General features: G+C 41.0%; 2 protein-coding genes across 4 annotated transcripts; both read right to left on the bottom strand.

The window, feature by feature from the left end:
- Positions 1-1,880: 1,880 nt before the first annotated feature.
- cd302 (CD302 molecule) lies at positions 1,881-5,858 on the bottom strand. The gene is made up of 6 exons (XM_056429353.1): positions 5,705-5,858; positions 4,642-4,767; positions 4,436-4,546; positions 3,609-3,791; positions 3,479-3,499; positions 1,881-3,384 (listed from the first exon to the last, which is right to left on the bottom strand). Exons 1-6 carry the CDS (start codon positions 5,793-5,795, stop codon positions 3,182-3,184), a joined length of 735 nt encoding a protein of 244 aa, XP_056285328.1. The 5' UTR covers positions 5,796-5,858; the 3' UTR covers positions 1,881-3,181.
- A 1,979-nt stretch (positions 5,859-7,837) lies between these two features.
- On the bottom strand, positions 7,838-25,285 carry LOC130204383 (RNA-binding motif, single-stranded-interacting protein 1). Of its 3 annotated transcripts, none has more exons than XR_008833649.1 (14): positions 25,022-25,285; positions 21,704-21,867; positions 20,488-20,546; positions 18,825-18,916; positions 15,881-16,038; positions 14,783-14,862; positions 14,188-14,303; positions 13,757-13,806; positions 13,566-13,653; positions 11,243-11,293; positions 10,492-10,602; positions 10,303-10,383; positions 9,602-10,222; positions 7,838-8,676 (listed from the first exon to the last, which is right to left on the bottom strand). XR_008833649.1 is itself a non-coding variant. In XM_056431111.1 (14 exons), the coding sequence occupies exons 1-13, from the start codon at positions 25,070-25,072 to the stop codon at positions 10,154-10,156; spliced, it is 1,170 nt and encodes a 389-aa protein (XP_056287086.1). In that variant the 5' UTR covers positions 25,073-25,285; the 3' UTR covers positions 7,838-8,676; positions 10,147-10,153. The 3 variants fall into 3 exon arrangements, 2 of the variants coding, with proteins under 2 accessions (XP_056287086.1, XP_056287074.1); XM_056431111.1 differs by having other exon boundaries at positions 10,147-10,222; XM_056431099.1 differs by having other exon boundaries at positions 7,838-10,222.
- Positions 25,286-26,713: the final 1,428 nt, after the last annotated feature.

The raw sequence follows: 26,713 nt of genomic DNA, 5'->3' as shown, positions 1-26,713 counted from the left end.
TTAAACAAAAAAGACAACGTTAGGGATGTTAGCAGAAATCACTTCAGTTACATGTTTACACACATTAAATGTTTATTCCTCAAAAGGTTAGTCATGAATTCAAGAAAATCCCATTATTAAAAATAAATACAAATTAAACGAGGTTTTTCAGTACATTAGTGTTCAAATTAATTATCATAATTCAAATTATGATTATTCTGCCAGTGCAGGAAAACCATCCTTCTGCATGCCACAACATGTTTTTCTCTGTTGGAACTGTTGACAAAAAGGAGCACTACGACAAATTGCAAATCTGTGTAGGTTCAGCAGGCCTTATGTAGTTTGATAATCATTATTATTCATTCTTAACTCATTCTATTAGAATTGCTAAAACATCTGAGAGGAAGGCAGCAATTCAGAGAGCTCGAACCAGACTACAATGTGTTTTCTGTTTACAATCACACTCCAAGCTTTCTAAATGTGCCATTAAGAGTTCTATTCAAATGAAGGCATACTCAAAGCAATCTGCATCTCTATAAATTATAATGTGTTGTATGTTAACAAGCGTAAATCCCTCGTTGGCTTTGGCAGATCTGGTAAATAAACACAAACAAATATCTACTTAAATAAAACCAATTAAGGCCCTTTAAAGGGCCCCGTCTGGGAAACAATTCATGTAATGCATGTTAGAATAATGAATAAACATAATTTTAGTTTAATGGGTTTTCCGCGAATGTTTTTCACTATACGCCTTTTTGACTGACAGTCATTTTGATATACAGTAAACAAATTTGTAACAGAGTGCAACAATTTAAAAATCAAATAAATATGGTTGTCATTATATCAAGACCTGTCAATCAGCAGGTTGCATGTTTATTTTTAGTGGTTGGGCTTTTTTTTCATATCTGAATCAGGAAATGAGCCTTTAAGCTCCGTTTACTCACTTCCTGTTTGGTGCTTGGGAGAGGAATCCTTTAACTATACCCTGAGAGAAGCACCAGTGTCAAACGTATACATGCTCTTCCCTAGCTCAGTCCTATTCTTGCCTAACATGTTAATTATTGGCCACCACAGTGAGACATATTACTTGTATACTTATCAAGGACTTTCACCTTAGCTGGAAGACCAGATAAGCTTTCCATAACTGTACATTGGATCTTCGGTACCTACTCTATCACATGGTATTTGTTTCCTCTGGAGACGGGCATGTCATTTTTACAAAGCGGTGTTTTCTATAGATTATTTCGACAACAAATACTCACACAACCCTCAAACTGATTCTCATCCATGTTTCCGGACCTCATTAACTATTTGAAGAAAAAGCCTCCCAGCAGTGTCAGGAAGTAACTTTACAGAAATGTGATTCACTGTCCCACCTTGTGGCCACATCTAGACATTACCTGCTTGGAAGAAAAGATTATTGGTTTGGTTCTCTACTCGCTGCTACATCAAGAAATGTTGGTCCTCAAATGCTTTTTGATAAGTGCATGTTAAAAAGATTGAAAGAAAGAAGAAGCTAATGAGACACACGCAGCAGAGATTTAAAGACATTAGATGACATAATTAGATGTCAGACTTCTTGGAAGTCCAAAATTAGATGTGCATGACTGAAAAAAAATGAAAAGTGCATCTCTCTGCTGTTTCAACCCGGCCCACACTGAGATGTCAACAGAGCCACTGGACATTTGAAGGCAGTGGCAATGTTGATGTCCCGATTGATCCAGAATGAGATATTCTATACATTTCACACAAAAGGTAGGGTACTTCTTTTTTTCTCAAACTGCATATTTGTGACACGCAAGGCTGGAAGGTGACATACTATTGTAACATATTATTCCAAATGCTTCCTGTTACAATTGACCTATCTGACGCCGATCAATTCAAGAAACGCAACAACAAGCTCTTCTTATCGTCAAACATACTTTATTAGGAAAAACACACAGGGGCTCGGATCCTGCAGCGTTAATCTCAAATATTGCATTCATGCTGTTAAAAGTGTACAACAATGTTAAAAGGGGTACTTTACAAATGTTTCAGTATACCCATCAATTATTGATTGTCTAATATCACAGGAACCATCATTTCCAACACCAAAATCTCTCTCCTCAAAAGAAAACAATGATATTAAGATTGGACTGAAGGAAACATAGAACATGCATATCTTTTTGACAAGGTAGGACTGACGGTCTGTGAATAGAGTATATTCATAACGGCCACCTCCACAATATTCTGGAATGACTGAAAGACGGTTTCTTCAGTGTTAGGATTGTTGACCAACGTTGGCTTTACTGGCTATATTCTGGCGAGTCACAAAAGAAATCAAAGCATGCAAAGAATGTGAGGACATTAGCCAGGACCCAGCTGCTCATTTCAAAATGATATTTTACCTGGGAAACAATCTGAATCCCGCATTGTGCAAATCGGTCTTATTGGCATCATTTACACGCGTGGAATAACAGGACGATTTCTCAAAATACAGCTAGGTTTATGTTCCGACCGAGCTATCTACATGGATGTGCCCTGAATAGCATGTCATGTCTTTGAATACTGCCCCAAAAGGGAATACTCCACTGGTTTGAAAGACGTGACCATTACATGGCCGTCTGGGTCGAACGGAGCCATGAGATTGGTTGCATGTGAAATGTAGAATAAAGCATTTTTGGAGCTTGATACGCATGAAGGACTTAACATCAGGGTGTCTTTGTCTTTGCTGCATCAATTTCACATACTTATTTCAATCTCATTTCAATCCTTCAAAACTAAAATCACTGAACATTTATAAAAGCGTGGCTCTTTATTTGATCCCTCCCTCTTTTTCGATAAGAAACAGCAAGTTACTTTTCACACGGAGGAATAATTTTCCCAAAAGTTATTTGAGAAATGCGCAGTGCCCGATTATAATGCCGTTACACATGACATGTAGAGCAGGCTGCTGTAGCTGCTGATGCACTAATCTGAAACATGTACAGATGATTCTTTGCTTGCGCAGATGACAAAAAAGCAGTGAGATGTTTATGTGCCATAGTGAGTCGTTAGTATTAAAAGTAAGCCGGGTGTCAGCTTTCTCACAATCACACGACATCATTCTTGACAGAGCCATAACATTGACATGTTTTTTCCCCCCCGAGTGGACATATACTGTGCATAAACACCCACCCAGTGAGGAGGGCCTGGTGCTTCCTGGGAGAGAGATACCGTTCTCCTATGGCACGCTGTCAGTCTCCTCAGACTCCACCAGGCAGGAGCGGTCGGTGTCCAGAACTCGGAACGGCGGGTGGTACTCAAACGCTGCGAGCATACTGGAGCCAGGATTGTGCCTCTGGTGTACAACCCACACTACTGCCGAGACTCCCATGATAGCCACCACGCTGAGGATGACCAGGCCGGACAGCAGTGCGCTCGATTCTGGAAGGGAACAAGTAACAATGCAACGAAGGTCACGACTCTAAAAACACGTCACCGAGGAATAAGTAAAGAAACGGCTAAAAGGTTGACTTACTCGGCTTGACTTTCTCTGCCTCTGAAGATTAAAAAAATAAAAAAATTTAAAAAAACATTGTGAGGCAAGTGGAACACAATCCCGACCATATTAGTCACATTAGCTCAAATCTTTGTGACTTAATTCTTACTCTGAGCCGTCTCACAGACCACTCCATTCTCAGTCTGATCCAGGCAGCTGACATTTTCCCACTTTCCCGTGTTGCAGTGCAGAGCCACACATGTATCCAAGGTTACGAGGTCCGATGGAGAAGGGCCGTCCTCCCAGTTACTGAATCCTACTGGTTGCTCACCCAACCACTTCATGTTGTCGCCTGTCAACATACACCGATCAGTACAATACAGCCGTTACCACAGGTAATGTGTCCCTTTTGATTTGCCTTAGGCCTTCCTCCAGCACACAATCTACACTGAACTGTGTTCCAACACTAAATAATAAGGGTTTCCCTCCTCAGGATTTAGATGTGATTGAGAGTTTCTGGTAGCTAAGCATCCCCCACATGGTGCCTTCAAATAACAGGATTTCCTGAAGTTGTGCATGGATTTATAGACAAGGATGAGGTTGGTGTCGTCATACAACCTTTCAAAAGAAGCACGCACAAAACACACAGTAAACAAATAAATGGAAATGAATCTTTACATGGACAGGATATTTTAAAAATCCTAAAACATATATAGTCAAGCTGACCTTGAGTTCAACATTTTTGTAGAAATGACAGTATATTGAACCCCAATGGAGATTTAAAAAAAACATCAGATATGGTCTATGGACTTTGAGACAACACTTTATAATTATTATTTTAAACAAAACCCTGAACTAATCATACTAGTTTTTAACTAGTAAAAAGTTGAAATGTTTCCTTTTTCATTGTTGTACAAAATCAGATGTTATCCTATATTGTATCCCATGTCCTATATCTAGCATGTTTTCACAGTCCTCCGGTCACATGGTACTTACTGTTTGTGTCATAATACATTCCCAGCCAAATGTTGATCTCGTTTTTCCACACCGCTGGGCTGTATTTGATGACAAAGTCATTCTCCTCAGCACTCTGGATGGTCAAAAGCTCTGGAAAAAATCAGAGCAATTTATGACAACCAAATCACATACACATTGAAAAAACACATATTTTTTAAATATATATTAGAAAATGTATCGGGTACCAAATCCTTGGCAGAGGGTTTTTGCTCTCTCAAAAGTGTAGCTTTTGATTCGGTCTTCTTCTCCGTGGACAAAGTGGTAACACCGGTCTCCAAACGGCACCCAGGTGCGTCCATCTGCGGGGCAGTCTGAGGAGAAACCCCGGGAAGCAAACATTTGACACCTGGCCCTATCCGGAATTGTTATTTTTAGCCGAGTGCATCTGCGCAGGAGGATTTAGAAACGACAGGAGAAGAGTGAACAATGAAATGTGGGACTTAACTAGTTTACAACTATCACAAGCCCCATTTTAAGATGCTACAGCAGCGCTGCTTCGTGTCTGGTTGGATTGTTACCGTCCTATAGCCCCAACGCGTACGTGTGTGTTTATTATTTTTATTTAAAAAATATGTTTTAACCATTGAGATTAAAAATCTCCTTTACAAGAGTGTCCAGGCCAAACAGCAGCAGACGCACATTACACAAAGTTCCAGTCAATACAACATAAAACAGTGACAGACAAAATAAAAAGATAGATTTGTTTAGATCACAGCACGAGTCCAGCCGGAACCCCACGTGACCCCTGTTCCTCTTAATCAGTGCGGGTTGAACCCGTGTCGAGCCTTTCCAGATTGTTGCTAGTTGTTGTCTCGAGCCGCTAGAACAACGCACATTATCTCACATGTTACACGTCTCTTATTGTCTCCGTCATAAACTTAGTTAACAGTGAGTTTCATTACGTTACCGTTATAATGTAGCCCGCGCGCGTCTCAAAGGGGCAAACACGAGTTGTACGTTGCGTGGACGCGTTGGCGGTGGTTCAGAAGTTACGTTGCCGTATATTATGCAACGTCGACATTCAGGGCAATTGGTTTGCTAACATTGAGGCTGGAACACGGTGCACGTATACCTCCGTGGAGGCAAATGTCGACGGAAACAAGACCCGAAACACACACAGGCGCAACAGGGTGAAGAGCACTGACTGCAACAGGCCTACAGCCAGGTTACACATCGATATGCCTGCGGAGATAAAAAAACATATCGCGTCCATTTAGGAGGGAAGAGAAGAAGTAAACGAACTCTTACCTCCCGACAAACACAACCGCAGCTGCACAAGCAGCACAAAGACACTGGCCACTAATGACAGGGAGCGGGGATTTGTCTTCAGGGACTCCATGACGGCGCAGGCGAGTGATCATTGAGCAGCAAACTAGTTTCTGACTGTTGACCGACTGTCTGCAGCAGCAACGTGAGCGAGATCCCACCCACCCGCACGGTATATGGCTCTCAGGAAGGGCCTCATCGCTTCACTCAAACATAGTGTAAACCCGCCAGTCTGCCCTATTTTTACCTACTTTGGTTTAAAGTTAGTCATGGGTGATTGTTGTAAATCGAGCGCGGGGGCAACTTAAAGAAAATTATGTTTGGTGGAGTTTCCTGGTAATTTAGCCGTTGTGTTCGTATGTTTATGTATTAGTAAAATAAGCTCAACATGTGTTGCACACACACGCCTCTAGGTGGTGCTGTGCGCACAGTGTTCGTCTGAATAGAGCGTAGATGTGCATAGTCAAGCTGTGTGTAACACACACACACACACACACACACGTTCTCTGTAAAGTAGTTATCATTGTTATCAGTCATCACGGTTCCGATGCTGTGGTTAAGTATATTGATATTATGATATTGTTCATCAGATTCAACCTTCTACCAGTTATTTACAATTCGTTTTATTTTGAAATGCCCATCTGTTATATTTGTAATGCGTTTCAGACTATTTGCTGTTACCATAAAAAAATTGTGTTGGTGTATATTCATTTTTAAAACGCATGCGTGTACACTGTTGTTTTGTATTGAGACTGTTCACTCAGTCTCTATACAATAAAAAAGGCATTCCGTTTTAAGGCTCCCATTATATTTTCTCATTACACATTAAATCCATGACATGTTTTGGAATATTCCAAATGTATTCAATTATGGTTTGTCAATATGTTTTAGGACATCAGTGGGCAGGAAAAAGCAATTCCCTCTTCCTAAACGGCAGAAGCAAATGGGTGAGGCTGTAGGGTGCTTCCTCCCTAAGCAGGTGAGGATGGAGGAGACAGCAGAGTTTCAGCGGGGAGAGGGGGTGCTTGCGATCGCAGGTGGCACACACGCAGACAGCTGGAGCGTGAGTTTTGCTCCTCATCGAGCTGGTGGCTTCCCGCAGGGTGGCACAACACCCTGCAGGGTACCGTGGGGGCCCATCTGCCACGACAAGGCCTGCTCCCAGACGCCCCCATCCACCCACCGTACGCCATACTTCCTGATACCCCTCACTCACCATGTCTGGGCCACGTATGTTGTCAATACCATGCAGCAGTGTTTATGTAATCCGGACCAGGTCCTCACCCGTTGGCGGTACAATTCATAAATACTGTTAACCAACTCAGAGCTAGAGAATACCGTCTTTTATAGATTGCAGAATACATTTACTTTATCAGTACTGATGGCAGAGCTTCATTTCTGTTATTATAATTGATAGCATAGAGGACTGAAACTGTCCGATAGCTATTTAATATAGAATAGGTATAGTGTTTGTATCTAGTCATTCATTAAATTATCTTGCGATGACACCACATGGAGGAAAACATCACAGGATCTTTTTCATCGATGGTAAAATATTTCTTGCTAGCTGGAAGAAATAATAATGTCTCATTAACTCACAAGAGTGAATCTCTGAAAGATTGGTTCATGTATGTGTAAGGTAAGAGATGGTCACTGTCACAATAATAGAGTGCTATCTGGGAGAAAAATTAAAATGAAGTGACCTCTGTCAGCAGCTGCGTTGATGGGGGACCTGAACAGATGTTTCTTTTGTTTCCATGTTTGTGTTTTTGAAATTGTCACTGGAAAACTACTCAAGTATGTTTAATACATCCCATGTTTAAAAATAACAATGAAAATAATGAGATGTTTCAAACTGAAGAAAATTAATTCATTATATTGCATATTTTAACAATCTGCCAAAGGCCAGATTCCTTAAACATAAATCAAAATAAAAAACAAATTATTATACAACTACTAACTGGATGAGAACACAAATGATGTATTTACAGAATTCCATCATCAATCCAAGGTGAGCAACCTGCTATACTCAAGACAATGTAAAACAGGTGTAATCGGGATTCAAGAGAAAGAACAGTAGATCTCCTCTACAATAAAGACAAGAGGTGCCATGTATTAGAAGTTGAAAACTTTGAAACATTTTATTCACAAATGCCAAAGAAATTAAAAGAATAAACCTTAGGTGACCTTCTCCGGAAAACAAAACAAAAGTTGTTGGCTTAAACAAACACTACAGAACAAAATTCCAAAGGAACGAATCCCTAAACTGTACATAGAAGTTACCACTTTCAATTATGTGGCACAAGATTAAAAAAATAAAATCAATAAACTTTCATATATCTATGAAAATGTCCTCAAGCTGTCTGTACAACAATTGTCATAAATTAGAAATCTTTTCATATAACTTAATGACTGTTCAACATGGTGAATACTTATGAGCAGTTTTTCTTAGGTGCACCCCTGCAGCTCTCGACCCAGATACAATGGCACTTGGTTCAGATGCCACTAGCAGCATTAACCTCACAAGACAGAACTACCTCTCAGGCATTACAGACATCTCAAGTATTATCACAGTGATCCTTGCCATTGGTTCACACCCAAGCCGACTACAGAGGAAATGCTGCTGCTTGTTTGCCGAGACCCCGGACAAAGCAACACATGTTAAACGTTTTCTTGACATTGTTGGTTTTTACCATGTCAAAATCAGCCTCTGGAATCTATAGCCATAAAAGCAGCAGCAGCAGCAACTTTTTTCTTTTTTTTGCAACCAAGAAACGGAGTGTGTGAACAAGAGTAGAAATATGTTGTCGCCCTAATGATTACAATAATAGATCATTTAAAAAATAGGTCTAAAGGAAAATCTAAAAGTATTCAAAACAACCTATAGCTGTATGTGGCCAGCTCCTGAGCGTGGCATTTGGTCTGGAAAGGCGGGCTGGACCTGCTAACCCGACCTAGTACAGAGGAGAAAGAAAACTCTGAGGTAGATAGCTGGTTTGACTGACCACCAGGTCGAATCACAGGATTATTAGAGGACCATAATCAAAAAGCCTGCTTTGATCTACTATGATCAAAAAATATCTGACTTTTATTTAGTTTTTAAGTCATATCACTATCTTTTTATAGTTGAAATTTACTCATTTTTCCATTTTTCAGTAAGTACGAAATGAATCTCTTGTTGGATCCAGGGCTTCCTGTATGCGTGCGCGTGCGTTATTACCTATGGAACTGAATGAAACTGTACAAAAAAGGCACACTCCAAACTGCAATCTAGTTTGCAGAGTCACTTGTATCCTGTTTAAAGAGACAGAGGATTTCCTCGGTGATACTAAGCTCACAATCTTTGTTGAAGTAAACTACATTTGAAAGTGCCTAGTTTGTTTGTATTGTGTCAAAGAGCTAGGTGCAATAAAATATATATATTCCTCTCATTTAACCCCCCAACTCGCAGAAATTTTGCCTAAATTCTTAAAAAACAAGGCCGCGATGAGTCTTTTTTGCACAATCGGAAGTCTAAGTTTTCCCGTTAGCTTTTCAGTTAAAAGTGAAAAAGACACACCCCATCAAAATAACAATTAACATCACCCCAAAGACAAAAAAAACACAACCAATAAAGTAAATTTGCCCTCTCATTCCCCCACCTATAAATTTCAATATCAGTTCAAATTCTAAAATCATCAAAAAGGCAAGATTCAAAAAGGGAACACATTCAAACATGTACAATTTTCTTTGCGAAATAAATATTACAATCAATAAAATCATCAGATGTGGAAACATCTTTTCCTAAAATGTCAATATCAGTTTGGAGGGGGAAAGTAATAGCACGTTGATTTCATTAAAAAGTCCTACATAGCTCATTTTCAAGGCAACAGCTCTCACCATTGTTTTGCTTATTGTTGCTCTTTGTGGTGTTCTGTGCAACTACGGAATCAAAACTATAGAGACAAGTTTGAATTAGACAGCAAGGTCAATCTAAAGTACTAAGATAAATCACTTTACAAGAAAAAAACCACATAACCCTTAACCATAGCAACACTCACACAGCAAGCACAAAAACATGATTTTCTGCTGAAAAAAGTCCTCAGAAAAAAAGAAAGCTGGAAATATTAACAAACACACATGTACTATCATGCACGTTGAACAACTAGTCACAAATTCTTCCTTGTATCCTGTGGCAATTGATAAAAAATAAACGTTTTCTAGTATGAAAATAAAACTTTCAAATCACACAAATATATATATCTGTATATATATATATACACATACACTAATAATTTGAACTGAATTAACTCAGATATTCTCTATGAAAATGATACCAAAAATAGTCTCACTTAAACATTTGCAGAACCTGTGCAAAACAGTGAAAAGATCCTTAGTATCCATTGCATTTGTAGACATGATTGTTTTAGCTGTCCGAATGTTACCTCAGCACTACTTTGCTTGTTGGTAGGAATATGGGGAATGATTGCCAGATGAATCCACTTGTGACTGTGCACCATCCTGGAAGAGAGTGGGAAATAACAATGAGCTGATGTTTTAATTCCTTAATACTTTACAGACATTGATGTTGACCCACGCACCTCGACAGGAACATTTGGTGTCTGCATGTGTGCATACTGTGGGATATATCCTCCTTGCATAGCTGCGTTGGTGGCCATGAACTGCACAACGAAGGAGCGGAATTAGTTTAATGGAGCACTTCGAACACCTCCTTCTCAAATAACTAGAATGTGTGAACTAATTTCTGATCCCATGCAGAGTTCACTCACCGATCCAGCACTGCCCAGAGAAAGATGACTCATCTGCTGTGCAAGAGGAGCCATCATGGAAGTCGGCTGTAGTGACATAGATGGGTCCATAGAGGGCGATATCACAGTACCCTGGAAGAAAAGTGTGCCCAGATGAGAGGAATGTATGCAGCTTTTGTATCGCACACAGTCACTGAGAGAATATTCTTCTTTTATACTGAAATACTACTCAAAATAACATATGGCTTCAAGATCATAGAATGTCACGAAAAGTATTTTTTTTTGCAGCATTGGATTTTAGGTAAAGAGTAACTCATCTCAGGCTTCACATCAAATGCCCACACCAGAAGGTGACATAACAAGCTGAGCAAGTTGTCTATGAGCATCTTGGCTGGCCTGATGCCTCGAGCAGTGTTTTCTCATCTATGCTGGCTCATTTTCAAAGCAAGAAAGGAGTCTTCTCTCTCTCTCTCTCAGTTCAAACCCATCTGTGATAAAAAAATATTGGGCATCTGTCATCAAATACACTGTTTCATGTAGCCTCTCCAAAGCAGTTGATTTTACATTCCTATACAAACACTTTAGTACTGTAAATCCTCAAGGATCAGTGTTACCTTATGTGTAACTACTACTCTCCCATATTGTGTCTGTATGTTTACAGAAATATGTTTCAATTTCTGTTACAACCACAGAGGGAAATGTTTGGATTACAGAGAAAAGGGAAGATAGAGTTGTGATGAAGACAGTGAGAACATAGGGATTCAGTTCTTACTGGGTGCTGCATGATGTAGGGTTGATGGGACATCCAGGACGGGTTCTGCACCTGGAACACCACACAAACACACTCTGTAAACACACTGACATTGAACAGCTGCCTTGCCAGAGATCACATGCTACTGTGACTGGCACGGCAACAAGCACAAAAGGCCACTGTGTCCTTTGTCCCATATTTAATCCACACCTCAAAAACCCCACAGGACAAGTTTCTGAATCCTGAGGACACACAGTTGTTAAACACAATGAGCTATGTCCCTGCATGTACACTGGTGATAGCTATGTGCTCTCTTTGTTGCATTGCAGTATTAAAGCTTCATTACATTACATGTCATTTAGCAGACGCTTTTATCCAAAAAGACTTACAATAAGTGCATCAACCTAGAGTATAAACTAAAAACAACAAGAATACAGGAAGTAACATTTCCTCAACTCAGTCGAACTACAAAAGTACCATAATAAGAGCCATCCCAGTGCCACTGAAGTGCAAATCTGTGCTTTAATCCAGATGTAGTCGGAAAAGGTGTGTTTTCAGTCTCCGGCGGAAGCTGTAGAGACTTTCTGCTGTCCTGATGTCAGTGGGGAGCTCGTTCCACCACTGAGGAGCCAGGACAGCAAACAGTCTGGATGTAGAGTGATTAGCTCGAGGTGCAGGAGGCACAAGTCGATTGGCTGTTGCCGAGCGGAGCGAACGTGCCGGGGTGTACGGTGTGACCACATCCCGGATGTAGACGGGGCCCGATACGTTTAGAGCACGGTACGCCAGAACCAGTGTTTTGAAGGTAGAACGAGCTTTTGGCTGCAGATATAGAGGAAGAGAAGGAAGAGAGAAGAGATTGATAGAAGAGCAAGTCTTCCGCTTGATTCGATTTGCGCCATTTTCTTTCCGTCGCTCGCAGGGTGGCTCTGTCGGCGCGCACCGAGTCCGACAACCACGGAGCCGGAGAGGATTTCCGAACCGGTCGTGTCTTAAAAGGACAAAGAGAATCAAGACATGAAGACAGGGAAGAGAGGAGAGCGTCTGTGGCAGAGTTAGGATGCATGAGTGAGAAGGAGCCAGTTGAGGGGAGAGCAGATAGGACAGAGGAGGCAAGAGAGGAGGGACAGAGGGTGCGAATGTTGCGACGTACAGGTGCAGAGTCTGTAGATATGGGTGGGTTGTCAGTACCAGAGAGCGAGAGAGAGTAAGAGATGAAGAAGTGGTCAGAGACATGGAGAGGAGTCACAGTGAGGTTGGAGGTAGAGCAGTTTCTAGTGAAAATGTAGTCAAGGTGGTTGCCGGCTTTGTGAGTGGGAGGGGAGGGACTGAGTGAGAGGTTAAAGGAAGACAGTAAGAATAAAAGATCACATGACTTCTCTGTCTGGATGTTCAAGTCACCCAGAAGGATGAGCGGGGGGCCGTGTTCCGAGAAGTTCGACAGGAGGGCGTCTAGCTCTTCCAAGAAATCTCCCAAAGAACCAGGGGGACGGTAGAGAACAACAATGTGTAGTTGAACCGGATGAGTAACCGTCACAGCATGGAACTCAAAAGTCAGTGGGATAAAGAGTGGAAGCGGGTAGGGAGCGAAACACCATGTGGGTGAGATGAGTAAACCTGCACCTCCACCCCGACCAGAGGGTCTGGGTGTGTGGCTGAAGGAGAAGGCCGAGGAGAGAGCAGCCGGGGTAGACGTGTTGTCTGCTGTGATCCAGGTCTCAGTGAGAGCCAGGAAGTCAAGCGACTGCTCCACAGCAAAGAGATGAAACCGGCCTTGCGGTTGGCTGACTGACAGTTCCAGAGGCCTCCCATGACAAGGTGCTGGGTGTGAGTAGAACGGGTAGGAAGGATAACCGAGGAGGGGTTCCGGTACATGAATGAACGAGGCCGATAGTAACGACGAGTTGAAATACACACATATTCACAAAATGGTGGAATACACAGCCACCCACGCAGACTCCAACGGAAGACTCCTATGTCTTTGTCCTCCGAGCCTTCGTCACGCTGACGACCCGATCCGGTTATGAGCCCAAGTTGGTGCCAATTACCTCCAGCCGCGTTGACACCACCCCTTCGTCGTTGATATTCAAATGACACTCAATTGAAACCAGGTGATGAGCGCTCGTCCAATCAGTGAAGATTCAGGTGTCAGTAAACAGGACACACCTCTCTACCAAAACAAATCCTAAAACAGTACAGACCAACAATCTAGCAGCTCTAAACAACAATACAACAGTAACTCAGCAGCTAAAACTAATTTAAAGAAGACACTTAGCAGGATCCAAGTAGTCAGTAGTCTCGCCTCACAGGCTTCAGAGCTGTCATGGAAAGGAGGGACTCAAACCTGGTATGTTGAAACCGGAGACATGTAAGGAGACAAGGTTGTTTGAGCGATCATCCTGTTTGCAATACTGTATGCTGGTGGAAAAAATCTGAGGACACAGAATGAAGTGGAATTCAATCAAACAACAACGTAAGTTGAGTAAAATAAAAATGTTTTGAGACAGAGCGGTCTAATCTGTTGTTGTAGTTTACCCGTTTTGCATTGCAGCTGCACTGGGGTCATACGTCAGTGTCATTCCGGCCTAGATACAAAAGAAGGCAGAGGCTTGGCAACTAAACAGAAGCATCCCAAAACAAACACGGCATCATCATCATCATCTGAAAGTCCATTGTGCATCTATTCTGCTCACACTTAAAAAGGTGACGCCCTTGAATACAACATACTTCAGGATTAACAAGGATCATAACCTAAATTCGAACTCAATAGAAATCTGTCGCTACTGACAGGATCCATGATTTATAGAAGATGATTCTTCTGCAACACTAATCAATAAAGTCACTCTGAAGTGCCTCTGCTTTTTTTTCATCAATATGTGTTTCACTCTGTTGTTCATCATTCAACATTTAAGATTCACCTAAACTGTGTCCTTTATTATTCATAGTTGGTTCCCATCACCACTTACCAGTCTGTTGTCGCCGTCCCTTCCCCATCCACGACCATTCAGGCCAAATTTATTTCGACTTTGACGCTTTTTCTGTCCACCATCAGCAAACTTGCACAGCAAAGGTTCAGCTGGCGCTAAAGAAAGAGAAGCGGCGAGAGAACAACATAAAAGGTTCGTCTTTAACATAATCACACACTATCTGTTTTTGCTTGCTATACAGTCGTTCACTTCCTAAAGCCTGGGAGTGCACATGCACTAGCCAGCCTGGGAACGCAGACGTCTAACTTGGCAGCTGTGGATCTGTAATCCCCTCCCCTTCCTAAAAGAGGCAAGGCCAGCAGAGACTATTTCAGTCTAATAATCCAATTAAAAAGCTTAGAGAGGAAGCAGAGGCCACACAGAGCAGCTCCCACTCTCACATTTTCTTTGTCTGTGCTCTTCCCCTTAGGGCTGAGTATGTATTAGCAGCAGATTCACTGACTCCAGTTAAAGGAAAGAATATTTGGGCTGACCACATTATTAAATAAATCCAGTTATTTTCTTACATTTTTTATGGCATGGCAGTTGAACTACAATATTTGTCCATGGAAATATAGGATCCAGGAAGTCTTACCTGGATAACCTGGAGGTGTCTTGATAAACTTTCCATTGAAGTGAGAAATGACTGCATCACATTTCTCAGTTGACTCCATCCTGAAGTTATAAAAGACACACAAAGCATAACTACATTAGTGAACTGCTTTCTTCTGGTCTGCGTAGAAGTTCAATATCAAAGAGTGCAAGGTGAAAGAGTACATATGTTGTAAAGAAAGCTTGTATAGTAGTCTCCACAATTTGGACACACAAACTAATGAACGCACACCCACTCCTATGATGCACACACATGATATGTGTCAATCAGGTATTTCCGGCAAACCTCACGTTGTACAAGTACGGCTGGTGGGAGCAAACATCGCTACTATAATTAAATCACCCAGTCATGAAACTATTTCTGAGAAGAAGTTACCATTTGTCCATACATGAACTGTTCTCTCCGTCCTTCTCTCATCAACACATCAATAGCTATGTGTATTTCTGTATCTTTTTTTCTGAAACAAAACTATTCTACACTGAACTGCATGGGAAACTTTATAATGAGAAATTAACAAACCCCAAAGAGGTTGAAATCCTTTTCGACAATTTGAAATGTTAAAACGTTATTTAATCGTTGATAGTATAGATCCTTTGGTATAGTTAGCAGTCTTGTATCTTGAATGACATCATCTTTGTTGTCACTTTCCTTGACATCCATCCATTATCTAACCACTTATCCCATTCAGGTCCCAGTTGACATTGGGCGAAGGCAAGGTGTACCCTGGGCAGGTTGTCAGTCTCTTACATGGCTGACATAAATAGACAGACAACCATTCACACTCACATCCACACCTATGGATGATTTAGAGTCATCAATTAACCTAAGCTGCATGTCTTTGGATTGTGGGAGGAAGCCGGTGAACCCAGAGGGAACACGAACACACACACACACGCACGCCTGTTTACTGCAGTAAAGGAGTCTCTTTATGTTGATTAATCATACCAATGTCTCATATTTTATATATCGTCACCTAAATGATATGTAATTTATTATTTAACATATTTGTGGCAAAAAAATATATATATATATTAACATTGTTTCAGGAATCATTGACAATGAATACTACAGGGATGTAACCTTGCAAAGCCAACTCCTCTGCTGCCTCCACTGGAGTCCCTCAAGATGCGTGTGGATATGACCTGGCCGAAGTGCTTTAACATGTTCTCCAGTTCCTGCTCATCCAGAGACATCGGCAAGTTGGAGATGTACAAGTTTGTCGGGTCTTGTTCTTGTTGCTTGACAGTGAAAAAGGGGGAAAGAAGAAACCATAGAAAATGTAATTACACAATAAGAAATGGTTGAATTACACCTGGAAAACACAGAAATACACCTGGAAAACACAAAAACATTACTTTGTGGTCTCATATTCCCACTGGCTTTAGTAACAAAGAGGAAGAGAGGAGGGAGTTTCTCTTACACTTCCGTATCATGTAACCCTGGAAATGACTAAATGTTCAATAGACTTCAAAAAAGGGATATTAGTCATGGGGTTAACATGTTTTTGCTTCTTCCGGTCTCTATTGGGGGTTTTAGGTAGTAAAGGGTTAGTGTGAACAGTGATGAAAAGACATTTGCATGCGGCCCACAATGGCTTGAGGCTGACATCAGCTGATTTCTTGCTGTATTTTACTAGCATCAGCAGAAACATAGGACCTGGAAACAAGATCCTGGGTAGCGGTCTCCCACCATAAATATTCATCAGCATTGTGTTGTTCAGAGTCAGCTACAGGGACAGGTTGATTCACTAAAAGTAGTACACTAGCAGTAAAGTCAACATTTCAACAAAATGTTGAACATATTTTCAACAAAAAAACAGGGAAGGAGTCCAATCAAAGGAGTTGGTCCTGAACACAAATGGAATGAGAGAGTGGATGATGGAGTAAAAGGTGCACGGATGTGTTGATTCAGCACATCAGGCCTACGCAGCTCTGACAACTGTAAAGAGAGCAATAGACCTTCAGTGATACCCTTACCTATCCGCTGATGGAGGGGTGCTACTCTTTGCTTTGCTACAAGCACACACTGTTACCTTTACTTAACCACGATACATTAGCTTAGGATTTATGCTTCTTGTTTAGGAACAAAATACCCCACATTCCCACCTGGTAAGTGCCCGGTACGTCACAGTCTCATCTGTTGGCCACTCAGCAGCTCCGCTAAAGCAATTGGGAATTTGAGTGTCTTCCTCAAGGGCTCTAACAAGTGTGGCAAAGAGGGAGTGCTGCTCTTTTAACTTCCTCTGCTCACATTTAGCCCGCTGATCCAGAGATTGGACTGGGACTTTCCGGTCACAAGAAACAATGATAAACAATGCTATTCCTCTATTAATGTAATTCAGACAGCTTGATGAAAACATCTAAAAGAATTCCATGATATACAATGTTGACTATGTTAATAACTTTTTCTACAAATGTGCATTAGATGTATCCCCTTTATTCATACAGAGAAAGGGAAGCACCTAATCAAGTAGTACAAGGCATTCATTGGAATAACATATGGTAAAAAGAAGGGAAACTCTTATCTGGCCACTTACCAGCAACTGCCTTTGAAATAATAATGAGAGAAAGTCCATTAAGGGTGCTTGGGCAGATACAAAACAGGAAAGGGGACCTTTGTCAGAGAGTCCATTAAGCCCAAACAAGCTTCAGCAATCGTGAGAATAAAGCTGGAGTGAAAGGCTCACATTTTATAATGGCATTTACCTTCCACAATACAAAGATTAAACTTCAGCATGCCCCTTGGAGCTGCTCTATTTTAATTAAAAAAGTTAAATGGGTGCACAGAGGCATGTCAAGAAGCTCTACAGATCCCCAGACAGGGAAATGAGGCAAAGGGTTCTCGCTCAGCGTCGTATGGGAACTAATTTCCCCTGACTGGTTCCTGTTACCATAACAACACATACAAGTATGTACTTCCTTTCCGGATGTCAGAGAGTGTAGTAAAGTAATACAGTCCTTAAAAAACCCTTTATCTAAAAATCTCCAAAAGCTGGATCTGTCGTGTAGTGCTTTATGGACAGACTGTCATTAATGTAATAGTTTTATCTATTTATTCAACATGACGACCTACTGTAACTCCGACTTGCTCAGTGAAGAATCATTTTGTTTGCGCATTTCCTGCAACGTTTGCCAATGTTTGACATATTTTCAGCAGGAAGCCTCATTTGCTGCCAGCTCATTTTTGCAAGGCTTAAGTTAAATAATCTTTCAGGGAAATGTTTGTGTGCTTTGGAGAAGACGAGTCTCCGCTCACTAAACATGTCCACATGGTGGATAATGTCTGGTACACCAACCCACTGTCAGCCACACCAATCTCCCACTTATATGCAAATGGCCACATATAAATTATTACATTACATTACATGTCATTTAGCAGACGCTTTTATCCAAAGCGACTTACAATAAGTTATAAACCGGAGTCCAACTTTATCTAAAATGAAAATGAAATAGAAATGAGATGGGGGAGATAATGAGACAAATAAGAAAGAGAGAAAGACGGAGCTCCCCGCAGAGGGCAGCAGGTGGCAGCATGAAAAACAGCATGCTGTTATAATAGTACAGCAAATGTCTCAATAGAATACGACAGTGCAATGCATTCAGGGGCTCACTGTGAATGTTGGGTCAAACCTGACATTGTGACCTGGCAGATATATCAAACAGACACTTTCACTATTGACACACAAACTGAGACATTCAAACTTCAACAACCTTGCGCACATGTGTCACATCGCTTCTGAAAATGGATGCAAGTCCCTCAGTAAATTTGCTGCTGAATTGTGACTGAAATCAAATTTCCCCTCCGTAGACACAAACTTAATATTTACTGATCCAACTCTCAGAGTCACTACAGAGTACAGACCAAAGGTTGGAGAGCAAACACTCTGCAGTCAAGGATTCCAGTCCTGCTCTCCAATACCACACATATTAGGTTTAGGTTTCCTCGCCAGACAGATGGAAGAGAAACAGGGTTACGAGGTGACGTATGAGCGTGATATCAGGATTAGACAGTAATGAATCCTCACCTTTGCCATCTGAGCTTGGACACCAGTGGTCTTCAGGGCAGCCACAGCTTTCTGCGCAGCGGCCGGGCTGTCAAAGTCCACAAAGCCATATCCTGAGGAGACGAGCAGCAGAGTTAGCACAATGTTCTACACAGCCGGCACAAACAAATGAGTGAGCCGGGGTGTTACCTATGCCTCCATGTGTTGGATGTGATGGGTTGTGCGTAGGTAGTAGGTGTAACATGTTGCTAACAAAGCTTCACATACTGTGGCTCACTATGTGAATGTACAATGTGTATGTCTGCATGTACTTCTGCATTATATTGGTATATTTACAATTTGTATACATACAATGTATTTAAGTGAGCGTGTGTGTGTGTGTGTGTGTAAGGAGAGGTAGAAAAGCGCTGAGAATGCAGATCCCAGTGTGACGTTCATGGCTCAGGTCAGCTCTTTGTCCTGGGGGATACAAACAGGGAGAACCTGTGGTTCCTAACCTCTACTGCAGCTGCTATATTTAACCTTTTCAAACTTAATTATGTTGAACGTCAGGGCGCCTTCCGCAGAGTCACATTGGTACTCAAAGTTAAAAGTGAATCATTGTCTGATGCTGTGTCTCAAATTACGTTCTTGCGCACTAACACTTGTTATTTGAGTGCATAAGTGCGTTCACACACAAGTATGTCAAAATGCACCAGGATGGTGTGTTCATGAAAGCCATAACGTTGTGTGTGGAAGGCTGGACCCTCCTCACCCTTAATGGTTGCCATCTAAGCTACAAAGCTGAAAGGGGGAGGACCACCAAACGTGTAAAAAGGGAAGTTTAGGAAGCTGCAGCGGTTGCATTCGCCTCGGTAAACACCGCACACGGGCGGTGACGTATTTTCCTCCTCGCATGAAACGGGGAGCACACACAAGCAAGGAAAGGTTTCAAAGTAATTATCAGGTGAGCGAACAAGCTGGCAGATACTTTGGTGGGCGACATTTACATTCAAATGTTGTCCCTATTACTTCGTCCGGTTGCAATTTGCCACTGTGCAGTGTACTACATGGAACTATACTAGCGGAAGTAAACAAATTGAGAGCATTTTAGCTATTAAAACCACGTTCTTGATCGTTCTGAAATTAGCTATTATTAAACCATCTCTTTGGCCTTCATGCAAATGTCAGTCAGAGCTTTAAAAAGGTCTTTAACAGTGTCCCTTTTCCCTGGGGGCCATCAATTAACTTGCTTCTGTATAATCCAGAGGAGAGTGACAACATTCTCCTAATCCCATCAGAACCAGGGAGAATCCGTGAGCAACTCTTTAGTGCAATGGGCAGTCTACTAGAAATGGATCAAGACCAACACTGTCCCTCAGCAGAAAGAGGAGGAGTCGGCTACTTCTCCCCAGGAAGCGCCCACAACAGTGACAAAGCGCCAGACAAGGGCTGAAGCTTAAAATAACATCAGCTGGGAGGCGCCTCAAGCAGCCTGGCTGTCTGTTTCCTGACTTGCCTGATCGTCTGACACAACGGCATAGCTGTCAAATGAATGTTTTGACACATTGGAAGTCAACCAATTTTTGAGAACATTTTGAAATTGAGTGTTGAAAGTCCTCCAGGTAAATTCCTTGCTCCATGCATAATCAAAGGAGAGCGAAAAGAGGGCAGGGCTGGAAAGACGAAAAACAACTTCACACACCTTTACATTTGTTTGTAGTCTTGTCCAGGATGGCCTTTGTTGATACAATTTTACCATACCTAGGGGAGGAGCAAAAAGGCGAGGCATTTTTAGCTGTATTATTATTACAGACTGAGTTATAAAACAAGCAGAGAGGGAGGGTTGAGCAACAATCTATGACATCACCGAACAAATATGAGAAACAGGAAGTGGTTTCCATGTGGTAGTGAGAAGTTAAACAGTCCTTTGTGAACCACTTTATGCAACTTTATACAGACTGAGTTACCATGTTCACCTTACATGTTGTAATGGCAGACAGCACATAAAAAGGGTTGTGTTGTTTTCAATCTTTACAGTTCAAAAGAGTTAATATGCTCAATGAAGTGAAGAACATTTTCAAAATTGGGAGTGATGTAATGAACATAGGCTTCTCTTAAAATATATTTCCTTCAATGTGTGTTTTCCATTTGGACCACATTAGTGGATAAATTCAGTCCAGAGGCATTATGTTAAAAATGACCTCTTTAATCTACAGTGACCGTGATAAATGCCACGATGGACTGCAGTTTACCAGAAGGGTCATTTAGCCCGGGGTTAGGCTAAATGGTAAAATGGGTTTAATTCCATGCATTCAAATCTCAAATAATTTGTGGATTTAGCATGTTTGCTCTTGTACAACCTTTAGGTTGCTTTTAAATCTAAAGTTCTCCCATTTGAGGATTAATCCATAATTTAAAAGTAAAAAGAAATACTCTATCTCTCACAGTAAAGCATTTTCAAGATTGTTTTTTATCCATCTGAATTTTCAATAAAATAAAAAAAGAATAATAACTACTGAGGCCAATTTCAATAAGCGATACATTTCTTAACACACAAAGAATGACTTTGCAACTTTGTGTTGTAAAAGACAAGGCCTCACGAAATAAAAGCAAATTTGACTGCATTTGTTTTTAATTTCAAATATTTCTAATATTTAAACTAATTTATGGCTCAATTTGTATTACTAAAAGCTACAACAAAGACAAAACTATTTTAGGATGTTTCAATAAAATATGTTTAAATTTGATGTCCATTACATATTTACAGCTTACCTTTTGCATTTTCACAATTTATTTGTACTTTAAAAAATGTGTGTCAAAAAAGGACTGACACTCTCACTACTCTCTAAAACTAAGTAGGCCAAAAAGTCAAGGGCTGATCAAAAGCAGATAATGATCAGAGGAAGTGTGGTACTCACGGCTGACAGAGCTTGACCAGGTCATGGTCTGTGGTTGAAGGGGACAGGCCTCGGATGTAGAGGTTTGTTTTGCTGAGCTGGTCCCAGCCCGCAGTGCTACTGCTGCTGCTGTGGTTGCTCGGGCTGGGTGGAGCCATGGGGTGTGACGACGGGGCAACAAATGGCTGGAATACACACACAAAATTAAGTTGAATTCAACTTCAGAATGGCTGGTAATTAAATAATATGGTTCATCGTCGTAGTTCAAAGTTATCGGGTCTTCGTGGATGAATCGCCTCCGACCACGACCAGCATCCCTAATGGCTGTGGTCGAGTGTGGTCAGAAGATTGCTTCTGATGTCCCAGTGTCCTGAGAGACCCTGGAGCCCACTGGGGCAGCAGTTACAAGCTTAGCTAACTATGCAATATTGACATATTTTTACCATACAAAGTTGATATTGCAAATTTCTTAGCAAACAGTTGCTAGCTCTAATATATATATATATATATACACACACACTCATAGTCTCAATCGATAAAAAAAATGTAACTAATTAATCGCACATTTTGAAATTCATTAATCGCGATTAAAAGTTATTTTTGTCTTCTTTTTAAAGACAAAACTTCACACAGAGCTGTGTTTCAAAGAGGCTCCTACCTATAAAGTGCCAGCGAGGTATTTAATATCGTGGATGATAAATTGTTTCTTCAGTGAAACATCCAGATTAGTAAAGAAAAATAAGTATAATTGAGACCCCATTGGTCCTGTCATCTTTAACATTGAACAGCAGCAGAACCAGTGGCCTTGGTAAACTGACTGACATTCACCCTCTGGAGGCTGGGCTCATTTTCTCCATTTTACAAAAAAATGTAAATTCACCTTTTAAAGGCGTTTGCATATGACACATACCCACGTGTTATACATCAAACATTCCAGAACAATCTCAGCTCTATATAATGAGGCTCATTGTCCTCGCGCCGTGTTCTCTGTCTTCTGACTGACAGGTTGCTAATGAGCCTCACCTGTGTGAGGTCCTTTGTGATTTACTGAGTGTTCATTGGTTGTTTTTTTCGCAAAATGTTGACAGACAAACGGAATGACAAATCATGGTGAATGTTTCGTGTGACGAGTTCTTTCCGCGCCGCGTCACCCGACACGTCAGTCATATAGTCACATATTAGCCAATGTATCATGTTGGTTTGTGTTCAGTGTGAGGATTAACTTTTGACAGAGCAGTGATCCGTAACTGCAGAACAATCTCCATCACACCTTCGTAGTCAGCACAATAAAGGTCCACAGGGGCTTGTAGCTTTGTACACTTTACACTCTCATTAATGAGCAGCTTTATAAATATGCTCAGAATGGTTTGAATGAACGCTCATTCATTTAAGAATTTTTAATCATTTTTCTCTGAGATTATAAACCCAGTCAAACAACTTGCACTGTAGTTTTCATGTGCTTTTCAATTTCCGGTCGTTTTTTAAAGTCTAAGTAACGCTTACAATGCCTCTCCTTTGGAAAGGGGGAAAAGCAAGACTCCTTTAGCGATAGGGGAACTTTTTTGCTTTATGTTTACAAAACACAGATGTCGTCGCTCTCCCCTTCAGGGATTTTTCTTCTTTACTATCCAATACCTATTACTACCAACACCCCCCCCCCCCACCACCACCACTACCACCACCAACCCCCCTCTCTGAGGAATCACAAGCTGAGAGGAAGCTGATGGAATCACAAGCATGAAGTGGTGACAGGATTCAGCAACCCAAGTCAGGACAAGAGGATCTTCTCCTGTGACCGACTGGTCAACGGCCTCACATGCCTTCAGCTGAAATACGTCTGACTTCCTGCACCACACCAACCAGTTATCTGCTCCCTTAAGCATTGGTCTGTCACAAAGTTCATATGGTGCGAACTAAATCGTTTTGCCCTTCAGTAATCGCCATAAAGGCCACAGCAATAATGTTGCTCCACGAATAGGTGACAAAGGAAAAGTAGTCACAACATATTTAGCATTTCTTGGAAAATTAAATAAAAATCGTACACACTGCACGACTGTTATGTGAAATATGTCACAGTTGCTCTCATGACAAGCCCTCATTTACAAACAATATAACCGTGGCATCACTGCAAATATATTTTGGGATTATTTCCAGAATTGCAGATCAGGCTACAGGTCAAAAATGTACTTAAAAGAAATGATCCATATTTCAAAAAGACCAGGTGCCGAAATAAATGTACTAAATGTGGAAAATAAAGATGTTTTAGATTTGAGAGGAAAAAATACTCCATGATCTATTTGTATTAAACTTGTACTGTTACAATCAAGCAATAGTTCATACCATGTAACCAGCAGCACACAAGACAAGTCAGTCTTCTAAAGAACGCTTGCCACTGAGCCCCGAGCTTCATGTTCAGTCTGGGCTTCAGGTGAGTGCAACTTCCCTTTTCTGGAGGACTGGAAGATCATTTTGTGTTCATACACGCGGCTGGTTACTGCAGGACTGTAAGAGGCTGTGATGGGGAGACGATGGCATCTTATCAGCCAGCTCCAGACCAGCAGAGCCTGTCATATCCAAACTGGAAATACACAGGGCTTCCAGTAACAGGCCTCGCCCATGGAGCTCTCGCCACAGAATAACAGCATGATCACTTAAAGTAAATATGCTTATTCAAATCGTTTGGCTACAGGGAGTTCTTAAGAAGATCTATACAATCTGAAAGGAACGTCCGTACTATTATTCTAGACAACACAGAGAAAACTAATTTGCAAGTGAAATGGGGTGTATGAATTACATATTTAAAAAGGTGACATTTGATTTAGTAACTGGAAATGACTAAATAGAAGCCGACTAATGTCCACTGGTCCAAACTAAGCAAGAATAGTATACTTTGGAAATCGCAAACATCTGTTCTATCGAGTTTCTGTGAAGTGGTGTTCACTGCCAGCTCAAGTGACTTTATGGGCAATCCAAAAATATGGAGAAGTTACGCAATTAGAGGGGGTAAGCCGACACGTTTTGCTTTGTGGCCACTATTAAATACAGCATCCACTGAGGTTGAAGGCCTGCGTCTCTCCAGTGGAGCACAGCCCGCAGCAGGTATTCTCAGTATGCATAAGTGGCCCGTCTGAATGGTTCATGACACACAGCAACACAACACTGCCATTTAAAAATTAAGGTTACATAAGTAGCCGAAACCAAATGAAGTTTTCTTTCTGTTTGAGCGTCGCCTATAAGTTTATTTAGGCTGTGAGCTGCTGTCAGATATAGATTGTTATCGACTTCTATTAGCTTTGCGCCATATTATGTCTGAAGGCTGGTAGATTTGAGCGAGTTTACCTGTTTGCGATACGGAGTCCTTAGTGGGTTTCCAGAATTAGCAAAAATCATCCTTAATTCGAACAGGGAGGGTAGTTTTTTTCTTCTTCAGTTGAGCTACAATTGTCTAGAGAAATACATAAAACTCCTTGTACAAGTAGAAACTGTTTGGGCATGGATATGCTCCTTACTCCGCTGAAGGACACAACAATATAATTATATACATATCCTTATTGTCGTCGACTATCCTGCCACAGGAACCTCCGTAAATTGTCCCAACTTCGATTGCCCAGCCCCGTTTGTTTGACTGGCTTCATTGATTTGCAGTCAGCGCTGCGTAGGACAGACACTGCCACGGTGGGAGAAACCATTCCACATCTCAGTGTAGGGGTGTTAAGAAGTAATACAAAGATCCCAAAATACACTTCAATTTGCATCTGTTTACTCTGATGAGGATTGGAAGGTTATATTTTCGTGCGTACAGCATTGTGTCTTGTCGTTGGCTTTTGTTTCCTGAACACATAATATAGAAACGCTGTTTGCACCTGTTGTTTGTGTATTAATAGATGCATACCAAACATTCCGCCGTCAACGCTGGCCCATACATAATACCTTTCTACCACGAACCATGGTGAATATTTTTAGAAAAGGGACAAATAAAATTAACTTCTGTGTTTAGTTTTAATGAAACGTATCAATGGCAGTGAAGGATTTCATTAAGTTGGGAGGGAGCGTCCTACCGCGAATATATGAGCTCCAATTGGCCACAATCCACAATTGTTTTAGAGGCCTGAATAAATATGTGTTTTTTTATTATTAAAATGCTGGATTACAAGCGCATCTATTTCCCATACAATGATAAATAAAAAAAGAACGCACATAATTAAAATACACAGCAAGACAATTTAACCAGACACAAAAAACATAGCCTAATTTTACAGGAAACCGCAGAAAACATTGTGGGAAATGGGCATTTCCTCAATATACCTATACATTTTTTTTCTTAAACTACTTGGAAATGGATGATACAAATGTTAAAGATGTAAAAGATCAGTCTAGTAAATTTCGCAAAAATCTCTGAAAATGAAAAATAAATGATTTGCACGTCTAGAAACAACTATAGAGGACATTTAGTAAATAATGCTTTAGATTATGAGCTATAATCAGCAATAATGGAAGGATTCGGTCTTTCATTATAAAATATTATTTTGAAAGAGTCTCTTTTGTGTATTGTGTTTATTAACTCTCTTAATGTGAGTGGCAGATGATGGTGGGGGAAGTCTTTACTGAGCAGGTAGGGACAGGGTGGGCTATAAATCAAAAGCAATCTGTCACCTGCTGATTGGAAAACCAATGGTGACAGAAAATGTGAATTAATGGCGACCTTCAGCAAGGTATACAGGCACCATGCTATAACCGTTGTCTTGTCCTGACTTAGTTAACAGCTGAACCATGTTGTCTCCCTGATTTTAGCTTGCAGTTGTTGATAGCAGTTGTTTTCTGTCACCACTGTCAGCGAGAACAAATAAGTCCCTGTGTTTTTTTCTCATTGACCCAAATGTGCTGTGTTGTAATATCTGAAGAGAACACGTGGCTTTGTTTTGGCCAAATAATGTGAAACTGGCTCATTAAAGCTAGGAAATGACCACTATGATATCAATGTATCCAAACACAGGTGCAATAGGTGATATGCCATTCCTAAATGGAAGAAAA

Source organism: Pseudoliparis swirei, chromosome 2, assembly GCF_029220125.1.
Source record: "Pseudoliparis swirei isolate HS2019 ecotype Mariana Trench chromosome 2, NWPU_hadal_v1, whole genome shotgun sequence".
NCBI lineage: Eukaryota > Metazoa > Chordata > Actinopteri > Perciformes > Liparidae > Pseudoliparis > Pseudoliparis swirei.
This window is presented reverse-complemented; position numbering and strand designations above follow the sequence as displayed.